Source organism: Clytia hemisphaerica, unplaced genomic scaffold (genome assembly GCF_902728285.1).
Source record: "Clytia hemisphaerica strain Z4C2 unplaced genomic scaffold, Clytia hemisphaerica genome assembly, whole genome shotgun sequence".
In the NCBI taxonomy this organism is placed as follows: domain Eukaryota; kingdom Metazoa; phylum Cnidaria; class Hydrozoa; order Leptothecata; family Clytiidae; genus Clytia; species Clytia hemisphaerica.
Window position 1 is genome coordinate 547,170 of NW_027103979.1, and position 12,178 is coordinate 559,347.

Consider the following 12,178-nt stretch of genomic DNA (forward strand, 5'->3'; position numbering starts at 1 on the left):
CAATTTTTTATTTCCTGGTAAATGTTTTTTGGAAAAGATTTATTGACCTGTGAACTGGGATAAATTATAATCAAGCAACTTGCTTTATCAATGCCTGGAACAATTAGTAATTAAAAATTATGAAGTATTTTCAAAGCCGGAATATAAAAACAAGTATTTTTTAATGGAGAAGTGTATGATAATTTGGATTTTGTTAGTTTTTTTTTTTTCGTTTTAAATTAGAATGAATTTTCTTTTAATGTGAAAATTTGAAGGAAACCTTAAGGTAACTGAAGTCTGGTGCAAGGAAACTGATCTATGTTGCAATCGTAATTTCTCGTTTTTGTTTTAACCTATATCTTAAATATTACAAAAATTGTTAAAAGAGTGATGTCATTTTAAAAATCATTTTAGAAATAAATTCTGAAACTAGTAGTGATAATAATATTTCTTAATCCTTTACATTATGTTATGCTTATATTGCTAGAAAATGTTTTCATTTGTAGACGCATTTTATATCCTAATTTTTAGTTGCTTTTGTATTTTATATTAAATTATAAATTGTTGTTTTAATTCTTTATGGGTCATTCAAAAAAATTGGAAATCATTTTTCTTGTTGTTTTCATTATCTACTTATAGTAGACCTAATCTAGACAAAATACTGGCCCGAAATGCTTAAATTCTAGAAAACATCTCCCAATTTTTGGATTTTTTCATTATTTATATTCTAATGTTAATTTTTTTCTCCATTCATTGCAGATAAAGATGAATTATAATGACTGTAGACAAAATTTCAATCCGCAGCTTTTTGCAAGCAGCAGAAGTGGGTGATTTAAAAAAACTTGAAAATTTTCTGTCAAAAACTATTGATGTTAATGTTGTCAATGAACAATCACAAACTGCACTGCATCTTGCTGCAGCTAATGCAATGCTGCAGACAATTGCATTTTGCTGCAGCTAATGGCAGACAAAATGCAGTTCGATTTCTGGTCACAAAAGGGGCTTCTCTTGAATTCCCAAATTGGTGTGGATGGACAGCACTGATGTATGCTTCATATTATGGGCACAGTGAAATTGTGAGCTATCTGATTGAAAATAAAGCTCAAGTTAATGCTTGTAATAGTCGATTGGTAACTCCACTCATATGTGCTGCTAGATGTGGCAAAACAGCTGTTATAGAAATATTGTTACAGAATGGTGCATATATTGTTCCCAAAGTTGTTGAAAAGACTCCTACATCACAACTCTCTAATAAAGAACCTAATATGCCAACACCTGTTTGGCGCCCACCTATGACAGCCCTAATGGCTGCAGCTCAGCACGGTCACCATGGGATATGTAGCATGCTAATGACTTATAATGCACCCATTGATTACCAGAATGAAGCTAATGGTTATACGGCATTGATGCTTGCTGCTGTGAATGGCCATGCCAAGATTGTTGAGCTCCTTATACAGACTGGTAGCGCTGATGCTAATATTGTGAATTGTAGGAATCAAACTGCTTATGTTTTGAGTATTTTACGAAAAAGGACTGATGTTGAGAATTATTTGAAATCAAGGACTACACGTGTTACTAAAGAAATTACAACGAAATCACATCAACCACCCATTATACAAGCTGCAAGAACAGGTTTTTTTATATTCATATTTTGGTGGTTTCTTATTATTGATTTTTCTTTGAATTTAGCATTAGTTTCATTTTGATGGTCAACTTAACTCAATTCAAAGTATTCAAATCTTTCAGTAATGCGATTTACATGTTTGATTAGATTGTAGTGGAAAGTCTTACAAGTTTTGTTTTCTTTAGTATTCGAATAATGCTCTGTTCTTGGCCTGTTGAGAATCTCTTTAAAGTGATTTAACTGAAGATTTTTCTGATTCACAGGTACCTAGGAAACTTAATGCTGTATCCAGAAAGCTATATAGAAACCCATAAATTCACATTTTAAGATTACTACTTCATATCCAGGTAACATACAGGAGGTTGAAAAGATATTGCGTGCAAACCCGAAACCCGATTTGAACGTCAGTAGCACAGATGGTGTAACTCCTTTAATATTTGCTTCACTAAATAATCATATAGACGTTGTTAGATTACTGTTAAGAGAAGATGCAAAGACAGACTTACAAGAAGAAAATGGTTGGACTGCATTGATGCATGCTACAATCAAAAGGTATTGCCAGGATTAATTGACCTTTTTCATTAATTACGTTACGAAAAACATCACTTGCCTCGTTTTGAAATTATTGCCATGCCACTCCCAGCGGATTTTATTTAAACTACTTCATATTCATAAAAAATCATTTATATGTCTCAAGAGACATAGTCACCATAGTAATTGTTTGGATACGAGACAAGTGATGTTCGTGATGTAATTTATGAAAAGGTTTATTACTGTTGGCTAACCAATTTGAAATTTAAACCGTCTCTTTGTAGCAATGTTTGGGCATACATAATAAGAAACTCTTTCCCTCGGGAAAACTTTTCACAGAACTTTGATTTTGTAAACCCGATAATTGATTGTCTGGAGTCTCAGATGACCAAGTTTCTTAGAATTACAAGACAGTAAATGAATCAATTTTCATTGATGAGCAGCAAATGTGGAGTATTCATAAATCGAACCTGCATATCTCAAATGTCTCCCAGTAAGTCAAACAAGTTTTCTGGTCCCTTTAGTTAACAGTGTCTTATAAACCAATCTTAATGACTCGAAATTTCCACGATTCAAACAAATTTGTGCTCCCCTTTGCGTTTGTGTTCGATTTACGGAGACTTAACTTAGGGGGGATGTTATTTTGCAAAAATGGCATAATTTCCGACAGTTGGCAAAATGTTGAGGATTTTGCTAAAAACGCAATTTTTTTTATCGTTTTTCTTAAGTTACTTCTTGTTAGAGTGTTTTTCACCCTTACAATATTGATTTTCTTAATCAGCATGAAAATACCTTTCAAATGAGGGGACACTTCACTATGTTTTGAAAATTTTTGAGATTTCGATTTTGCTGACGGAGCGGCGGTGGCACCCTACCCGTGGCAACCTTGAAAAAAGTGCCACAGGGTTTTTACATGAATTTTTCTTCTTTTTATACCCAAAGGCAACTTTTGACAAATGGGCTTAAAAAATTAGTCCTAACATCCCCCCTATAACTGTATTATACCTCTAATCTCAATTTTTCAGAAATGTCGATATTGTCAAGTTGTTGCTGCGTGCTGGTGCAGACACCAAGATTAAGAACAATAAAAACCTCACTGTATTTGACCTGGCCACGCTGGCAGGTTTACCACAAATAACACGACTCTTTGCTCCTGGAGGTATGCATTTGAAATCTTTTTTTTTTTAAGGGTATCTTTCTATTATTTTAGTACTGGTTTGTTGTAGAAAGGGGCTGGATAAGTACCTAAGGCAAAAAACCAAGTAGGGGGTCATTAAAATAGATTTTTTAACCAAAAAAACTATACAATTAATCCAGTGTAAAGGCAGCGATGAGAAAACCAGTTAAGTTCTTTGGGTTTGTTTGACTTAACATTAATAGTGTATTTTGATTTAATTTCAGCTTTGGCAAGTCAAGGCAAACAACCTGTGAACAATGATAGGTATATAAATTGTTATTATGAAATTGTTACGGCTGTTCATCTCCTCTTCTCTCATATGACTTGTGTTGGACCAGGCATATATTTTCACATATATCTGTCATTTGTGTTGAACAGTTGAAACCCAATACCTTAAAATTAGAATTCTGATGAACTAAATACTAGGCTCTAACGATATTTGACACAATATTTGTGTCGTTTGAGTTACCACTCCGCCTTATTTTATTAGAAAGATTTAGGTCCCTGCGACGTGTGTGGGGCAAATCGGACCCTCAACCTTTTTATTAGTTTTGAAACACCCGGCAGCAGCTCTTTGAGTCTATCAAAATCTATTCAATGGAATGTCCTAACTAAGATTGTAATTTATTCTTTTACTTTCTTTTTAGGGATTTTAAAAGCTCCAAGGTAAACAAAACTATGTATTGTTGAACATTAGATCTTCTGCATATGGAAGCTGGGCTTTACCTAAGATAATGTTACATATAAATGGTCAAAATATAAGTTTTTGCCAAAATATTGGTCATACTACTTTATCTTTTGATAGAGATTTCCCTTGCAATCTAATTATTTTTCCTCGTGTTTCTCGCGTCACAATGCAGGAACATGTGGATTTTGACGTCAAAGCACGTTTACCAGGCCTTGAATTTAGAACGCTTTATTTAAAGGTTGAAGTTATGAAGAAGATATCTTTCCTTCCACTCACTATTAGTAGGGGCCATTTGGATTTTTTGGCCATAAAAACTTTTGCCAGGCCTAATTCACGGACCTCTCTCAAGAAAGTCCGAAAATCCTATCTACTTTTGAAACAATCACATGTGGTTGAGTTCCACGAAAGATGCTACGGATCCTAAGGGTCGACCTACTATATTATGGTTTTTTATTTCTTTTTAGTCGTTGTTGTCAAAAGTGACTGGCAAGATCAAGAGAGGACAACAAGTGAATCGTGTGCCTGTACACGACATCAGTTTAAACCCTGTTGAAGAACACACACCAGCACATAGTGAAGAAGTTCATAAAACAAGTTCTATTATTCAATGTAAGGACATCATTTAACATAACTACATCCTTCCTTTTACTTTCACAGCATTTTTAAACCAAAGAAAGAATAATTTTTTCACCATTCCACATTGTGCGGAAAAAATTCAAGCACTTTAGTCACTAGCCGTCTTTTGACTTAGAAATTGAGTTTCGGTTTTCAGAGTAAAAGTTGTAGGTTGGCAATACCCGCCGCAGGTGCCAACATTTTTTAGAACCCCTACTTGGACCCCTTATGGCGGTATATCATTTTCAAGGATTAGAAAAAAAATTTCATGTTCGCTAAATATTAAGTTTGAGTTTCAAAATTGAATATTTAGCTTGGAATTTTCACTGTTAACCCTGTTCGTTACTGTTCGCTGGGGAAACTAATTTTGATAGCTCCTGAAATAATTTTCACACCTCAAGATTTTCACCATGATGTGTCATAAAAATTGAGACAAATTAATTGTAAGTAGCAGCGATTCCTTTTCTACAACTATATATTTCGTTTTATTTTCAGCATTTGAAGCAAGCACACAATCTCTTAATGGACCAACCAAACCTAAATTAGTAAGTAACTCATTCACTACTCATTTTTAGAATTTTGATAATGAAGTATATTTCTTTCAAGACCTATGTATTCTCATTCCGTTTCTTGGTTAGTTACGCTTTAATGATTTTCAAAAAATAGAAGCCTTTCAAATTTTCTGACACAAATTCGATTTTTCCCTACTACAAAAGCTTCGAAAGGTTAAAGTGACGTCAAAGAATGGAATGTTTAGAGCCCGAAAACCTGGGCTCAAAACATTCGAAAAAGTCGCAAAGTGGAATAGACGTTATTGTGTAGAATAAAGCCTAGTAAAAACTATAGGGTTTTTCGCTATGTATCAGAGATCACCTCATTCTATTTTTGCCTTAAATTCTAATTCGAGGACTATAATATGATTATTTTCGTATAGGCCTTCCATATCTTTGTTTAATCTATTTTCAGTAGATTACTTAATCTATTTTCAGTAGATTACTACTCATTGCATTCGTGCATTCCCCTTTTGTTCTTTAAACCTAGTACTCCAGGCTTTTTATCTTCATAGACACAAGATTTTGGGCTCATAAACTAAATTAAGCAGCTTTCTGTTATGAACAATAAATGACTTTCTTTAGGCGTTAGCTGCTCCAACATACAATCTACCTGATGACGTCATGGCTCCTGTGTTACCGCCTTGCCCTACATTGAAGAGTTTCGATATACCAAAACTACCGGGTGTGGGTGCAAAACAAACTGGACTTGGTCTGAACAGTAGTAACGGTAGTAACAGTGGAGACAATTTCGTAAGAATATTCTTTCGATAAAATAATTTTGTAGCTTCAGTCTTTTTTACACGGAGATACATTTTAAATTTCTCAGTTTCTCTAAGTGGACAAGTTTATTAACGCGGTGAAATCTTTATATCTTTTAAAGTATGTGATAAAGTAACCAGCTTAAGAGCTCAAGCTTTCTTTCCAATTTCAATACTGAAATAATTTACTCGTTCCAAATTTGATTAACCCATATAATATAAATTTCCTCGCTCGAAAAAACTGTGCGACAAAATTTCTAAATTCGTAAACTCTTTATTCTGCTTTATTCGCAATTGTCTGATAACTGAAGGCAAACCAAAAAAATGCTTTTTTAAAGAACTTATTACGCGGTTGTCATTATGGCTTATACTTTTTTTATTTGATGCACTATGTATATTATTAACAAAAACTACACTACATAATAAAAATAAAACGTAAACACAAAATGGTTTTATATGTACAATTAGAATATCCTGGGTCGTTACCCGTACTGTAATTTTCTACTTATAGTTATATTGTTATATTTTTTTTCCCTATATAAAATGTTCACAATCACAGATTCTGCTCGCAGAATTTCAAACTCTCAAGGTTATCTAAGATAACCTTTCGCGATCGCAGATAACCTTTCGCGATCGCGAGCCTCGCACGCACCGTATTGTTGCGCGAAGGAGCGAAAAACAAAGTTTTGTGCGAATTGCACGTGTAATCTCGTTAACATTACAGTCCCGTTTGTCTGCGATTAATCCCGCTAGACGTTTGTAGAATACCATGCATTCTTTTCCCATTGCTCCATTCGTGGAGAAGACTAGGGGAGTGAATGTTCCATTTTCAACTTGAAGTACTCTTTCGTTGTATTGTCTTTTCTTCTCTTTCTCGTTTGTTTCGTAGCACTTTTTAAAGAACTTGCGTCAAAAATTACAAGAAGTCTCTATTGACTTTGAAATATTAATGAAATTAGTCATTGAATATTGAATATTATTTTCTACAGAATAGCAGTGATGAGAGTTCGTCTATCAAATCATTCAACCGTCAAAACTCATCATCCAGTGGTATACGGAGACCTCAGATGCAAAACAACATTTTATATCAACAACCAGACTCGCCGCAGTCTTCGATGACGTCATCAGGACTATCAGGTTTCACCTCAGTTAGCAATTATAATGGAAGAGGTTCAATGCCAAACTCTGGTTTCAAAAGGTAGGGTTTAGGTTCAAGGACTATATTCTTTTGATTCTTTAGAGAGCATTATTTTCATAATGTATAAAGAAGTCTTCAAGAAATGTTTTGGTGACGATACCATCTTGCCCTGTATAAATTTATTCCCTTGATACCTTGAGGTATCTTATTCCGCTTGTTTAGCTGTGATACCTTATATTTATAAAGCCCGAAAGGCTAGATGGCGTACTTTTGCTGAAAAGTGTGCCATAGTTGGGTAGGAAATCCTACCTAAGTCACGTGACGTCACAATTGAATTTCAGCGCTTGACCAATCAGAAGCTTCGCGGGTTTTCGAAAACAATAGCAACAATATTTTTTCCGACATTCACTTTTTTTTTGCCTGCGATGGCTTAAAAGCACGACATCTAGTCATTCGGGCTTTATAAATATAAGTGCGGTACGTCATTGAGAAAAATCAATACAGCTAAAAGTGAACTATAATGTGGACCACCTTGTTGCAGTTATATAAATACTCAAGTTTAATATCGCGAATTGCTTACCTCTTGTTAATCACAGCAGTTTGGCAAAATTTGAGCTGAGGTAATTTTCGAAAACCCTGGACTCAGGGTTAAATCGCGCATAAAATACTTGGTTAGTGTTATGTAAGTGTAAATAAGGTATATAATTCAACCGAGTTGGTAAGAGCATCCTCAAGTTAATGAGGGAGACGATCATTTTAAGGTCTTCTTATAAATAACAAACTAAAACTCAAGTAACACAGCTTTATATTTCATTCTAATCAAAGACAGACACCCTTAGTCAAAACGTTAAACAGCTTTTTATTATCTACTGATATTTTATTTTAGTCCCACAAATCGGCCATCATTGAATTTTGCGAAACCAAATTTCCCATCACAATGGCAACACCAACAACCGCCGCCTCAACACCAAGCTTTCTCACCCGCTTTCCAACCGCCCATGCCACCCTACCTCCGGCAAGGTGCTAAGTCACCGCCCTTGACATTGAATGATTTATCAATACGTTCTGTATCTTCAAATTCGGGTGACAAAAATGGTGACGGTATGTTTTACGATTTAGATTCTCCAATTCATTAAATTCCCCTTTATATGAAAATTAATATAGAGTCCATTTTTAGTTTTTGATAATGAGATCGTCCTAAAATTTCTTTCAAAACCTAGAGTTCTTGTCTTTGTACCACGGTTTTTACCTCATGCTTTTCGTTCCTCCGTTCTTTAATAGCAGTCTGTTTTTGCCTATTTTTGCCTAGAGTCCAGCTTATAAAAAACTTATTGTAAAGCGAACTTAAGGTCAAAGCAAGCTCCTTCAGAAAATAAGATCTCCTTGTTAGTTTATCTATAATGGTGATTGGTTAGTACTAAAAGTATTTTTCAAAATAGTTGTTTTCTTTTCTTTAGCAAATATCAGTGACTTTCTACAACGTCTCGAGTTGGAAAAATATGGTGCTCAATTCTCCGAGCAAGAGGTAACATTTCTCATATCATCATTCCGTAATTCTAAAATGTCTTTATTCCAATTCATTCAGTATTCACTCATACTGTGTTATATATGCTATGGGATATGACATTCCAGAAACCTGTATTTACCAACTATTTATTACACTATTGAGCCTTATATTAAAGAGACCGGGTCTACTTTACCAGGGAGGAATGGCACTGAAATGTCTGTATCTGTGAGCAAATCAATACATCAGACATTCGATGTCTACTCTTCCACTGACATTCGCTTTTCAGAATTTTTAATTTTAGGCGAGAATCGCAATTATAGTACTTTCAATTTATTTCATGGAATATTTTGATTTTTGAGGGTTTCAGTGGCTTCTAGGATATATTCCCAGCCTTATTGGAACTATTTTGAGCTTTAAGTCTCGTATACAAACTCTACAGTTAAAATGTAGAGTTAAAAAGTTAAAATTCTACATTCCATAAGTAACTTAGAGGGGATTAGCTTAGCAGGGAATTCCCCTTTTTCTTATATATCTTATCCATGATTGTATCATTAGGGTGCCATCTCCAGGGTTTAAAGCTCAGTGATTATTCCTGGTAAGACTTTGAGATTAATGTATTTTGTTATGTACAGGTTGACATGATAGCACTCCGTGAAATGGATGATAACGATTTGAAAGACATCGGAGTGGATCAAACCATTTATCGTAAACGTATTATTGACGCTGTTACTCCTAATGTAAGAGAAATTCATTTTTTTATTTTTTTTAAATGATTTTGAATTTGATCAAATTTAGCCCAAAACCCTTGGGGGATAAAGGTTTGGGGGATGCCAAGAAGGGGGGTCAGACCCCCTTTCCGCACTATGTCATGTTTTTATGATAAAATATAAATAAGAAGCAATTTTAGCGTGATCTAAAACAACTCTCAAGTTTTCATTGTACATTCACTAAAGGTTTTATTTTTACATAAGTGTTCCCGTTTCATATCAGACACATATTTCATATCAAGACGTGTCTGTCTATTGTTATATTATGCTGATATAAGCAAAAAATGCTTTTTCTTTTCGTCTTTCTGACCAATATTGCTCCACATCCATGTCAATTCAATGTAAAAAAGCTTGTGAATTAAAATTGAAGAGTAAGCGAACGATGTCACTCTTATTTAGAAACAAAACCTTTAAGGGACAACTGTATATTTATGCTATCAGCTGAGGATTTATATAACAGACTTTTGTTTTCTTTCCTTTTCAGCAAAAACACAGAGGAGCGTCAAACAATCGCATTCCATCACATGCAAGATTTTCACCAACACCACCCGGTCAACGTAAGAATTAACTTTTGTTTTCTTTCCATCGCTAGTATTGCTGAAGTAAAGGATGTTCAAATGAGTCTAAAATTAGTTCTTTCTAATTTCGAAAAGATTTTTGCTTATAATTTTTATGTAATTTATTTCAACGCTTTAGTTTGCTATAGAAAACTAAACTTGAAAAAGTTTATGAAAGCACCTTAGATGTGCGCAGGTTTTCAAAGCTTTGAAAAATTTGCGAATTACCGAGGTTGGGCGAGGTGTTCCGGAATCATCCGTAAATCCGTAACACCCGAATGGTTTCCGGACACCGTCCTACACGCATCTGAGCTGATTAGCGATTAAAAATGTTAAGTTAGATTCCTTACGATACTAATACCTTTTCAACAAATTTTTATTACTTCTTTCCAGCGAATGCACTGATTCCAACAGCTGGTTTTCCAAAGAATCAAACATCATTTGCAAGTGGTATGAGAGGAGCCAATGGTTATCCATTAATACGGTAACGCACAGCAATCCGTCTAGTCCTCTGTAAGCTAAAGTTTATTTTTTTGACGTCATTTACTAGATTTATGCGGGCTTGTTTTTGCACACCTAACATTATAAAGAGTCCCCCATCCCTCAAGCCAAACTACGTTTAATAGCCTTAAAACAGACACGATTTAGTGTTCTAAAAGGGCTGAAATTCTAATATATATTTTTTTCTGTCCGCACCAACCAAGTTGGCACTCCTTAAACATGGTCCTATCAAAGTTGAGCCGCCGGCTGTGCCATAACTCGAACAACTATGGCAAGATTCTAACATAAGTCTGCATTTATCTGAAACTCATATTTAGAAAATATTGCGTCAGGAGGAACTTGACTAAATCTGTAATTGTTTTAATTATTTTAATGTAATTTTTAATACATATATTACGAAATTGAAATTTTTGATACAGAAAACTCATACTTCGATGTGGATTTAAATTTTTACGAATTATCATGTTTTAATGTTGTTGTTTTACAAGTTCACACATGCTTCATTCACAATATTATCTTACTGTCTTATCAGCACTTTATCTTTTATGATAAGTTTTTATTTTCTTTCGTGATGCACAATTTTATGAAGATAATTTTTTTTAGAATTTTTTAAAACGAAAAAAAATCATATTATTAGGTTGGTTATTTTATTTATGTAATTATTTGTGGTTAGCCTACTTTTGATTTTTAACAATCCTTTTAATTATTTTGTTTTTTTGTGAATGTTTCACTTCAGGTATTCTCTGCTACTTTCTAAGCTCATTTATTTTTGTTTGGTCAACATTGGCAATAATCTTTGGATTTCTAGTTGAGGTAGACGTAATAATTATCATAATTTTTTCATTTAAGCTTTTTTATAATCGTTGGATTACTGTATTTCATTTTTTTCTGTACATTATATCTCGGAATATCTAATTTTTTTTATAGCATTGGATTTCAAAAGAAATTTATGGATAATTTAATGTGTATTTGTTTTCGATTTCTTCATTCGATATTTATAAGATTATTTTTTTCTCCACCGATTCATGAACAACTTTTGAGTAGTTGCCCAGCTATTAAAACTGATATTCTTCTGCTTAAAGCCGTGTCCAGTGACAGAACAGGCTTTAATTTTATCTATAATTGGTCTAGCGGTTTTTTGCTTGTTGAAAATATATTCAGGAGTGGAGTGATTTCAGAACTTGAAAAATGAAGATAAAGCTTAAAGATTACCTTCTTGATAATTATATTCTTTGATAATATTCCACTGTTTGATACTTTAATGGGATAAAATTTCGCGGATTAGGGTGTCATCCGCGAAATTAAATCCCAGAGAAAATTTGGAATGGCCTTATTCGCGAACTATTTTTAATCAAAACTCGAAAAATGTCAACTTTTTAATTGTTCACTGGCACCAAAGAAACACTAATAATACATATTTCAATAACCAACATGCTAATTTGGCAGTAAAAGGCACAAAATCGTGAAAATATTATCTCCCAATTTTGCCATCCGCGAAAATTAGTCCCCGCGAAATCTTAAAATTTCGCAGATGAGTTTAACCGCGAAATTTAATCCCCGGGAAAATTTTTCCCATTAAAGTATCTTTTCAAAAAGGTACAAAAGTGATGTCTAAATAAAATTCTATCAAAAGTTACAGCCTTTTAACAGCCTTCTGTCTTCGCAGCAGATTATCTTGAGAAAAACTAAACTCGTATTTTCTTGTACAAACCCTTTTTTGCAGACTTGGCATAATTTTGATTTTATTCTTCAATTTAATCCAATAATAGGATTTATCTTTGT

The 12,178-nt window shown here is 33.8% G+C and overlaps 2 protein-coding genes across 3 annotated transcripts in view; both read left to right on the plus strand.

Moving 5' to 3' along the window:
* The window catches only part of LOC136810908 (polyadenylate-binding protein 2-B-like), a 276,555-nt gene that overhangs the window by 121,229 nt on the left and 143,148 nt on the right, over positions 1–12,178 (plus strand). The window lies entirely within an intron of this gene.
* LOC136810895 (ankyrin repeat and SAM domain-containing protein 6-like) lies at positions 737–11,358 on the plus strand. Its single transcript, XM_067067479.1, has 14 exons — positions 737–1,611; positions 1,951–2,155; positions 3,160–3,293; positions 3,536–3,575; positions 3,959–3,977; positions 4,464–4,608; positions 5,110–5,159; positions 5,751–5,918; positions 6,916–7,124; positions 7,951–8,165; positions 8,522–8,589; positions 9,204–9,308; positions 9,823–9,895; positions 10,289–11,358. The coding sequence occupies exons 1-14, from the start codon at positions 849–851 to the stop codon at positions 10,381–10,383; spliced, it is 2,289 nt and encodes a 762-aa protein (XP_066923580.1). The 5' UTR covers positions 737–848; the 3' UTR covers positions 10,384–11,358.

Bases quoted from the DNA above. Each gene is read 5' to 3' on its own strand.
- LOC136810895 (XM_067067479.1), top strand. From the start codon at position 849: ATGTTAATGTTGTCAATGAACAATCACAAACTGCACTGCATCTTGCTG. The intron at 8,166-8,521 runs GTATGTTTTACG...TCTTTTCTTTAG, and splicing joins GGGTGACAAAAATGGTGACG to CAAATATCAGTGACTTTCTA. The intron at 9,309-9,822 runs GTAAGAGAAATT...TTTCCTTTTCAG, and splicing joins TTGACGCTGTTACTCCTAAT to CAAAAACACAGAGGAGCGTC.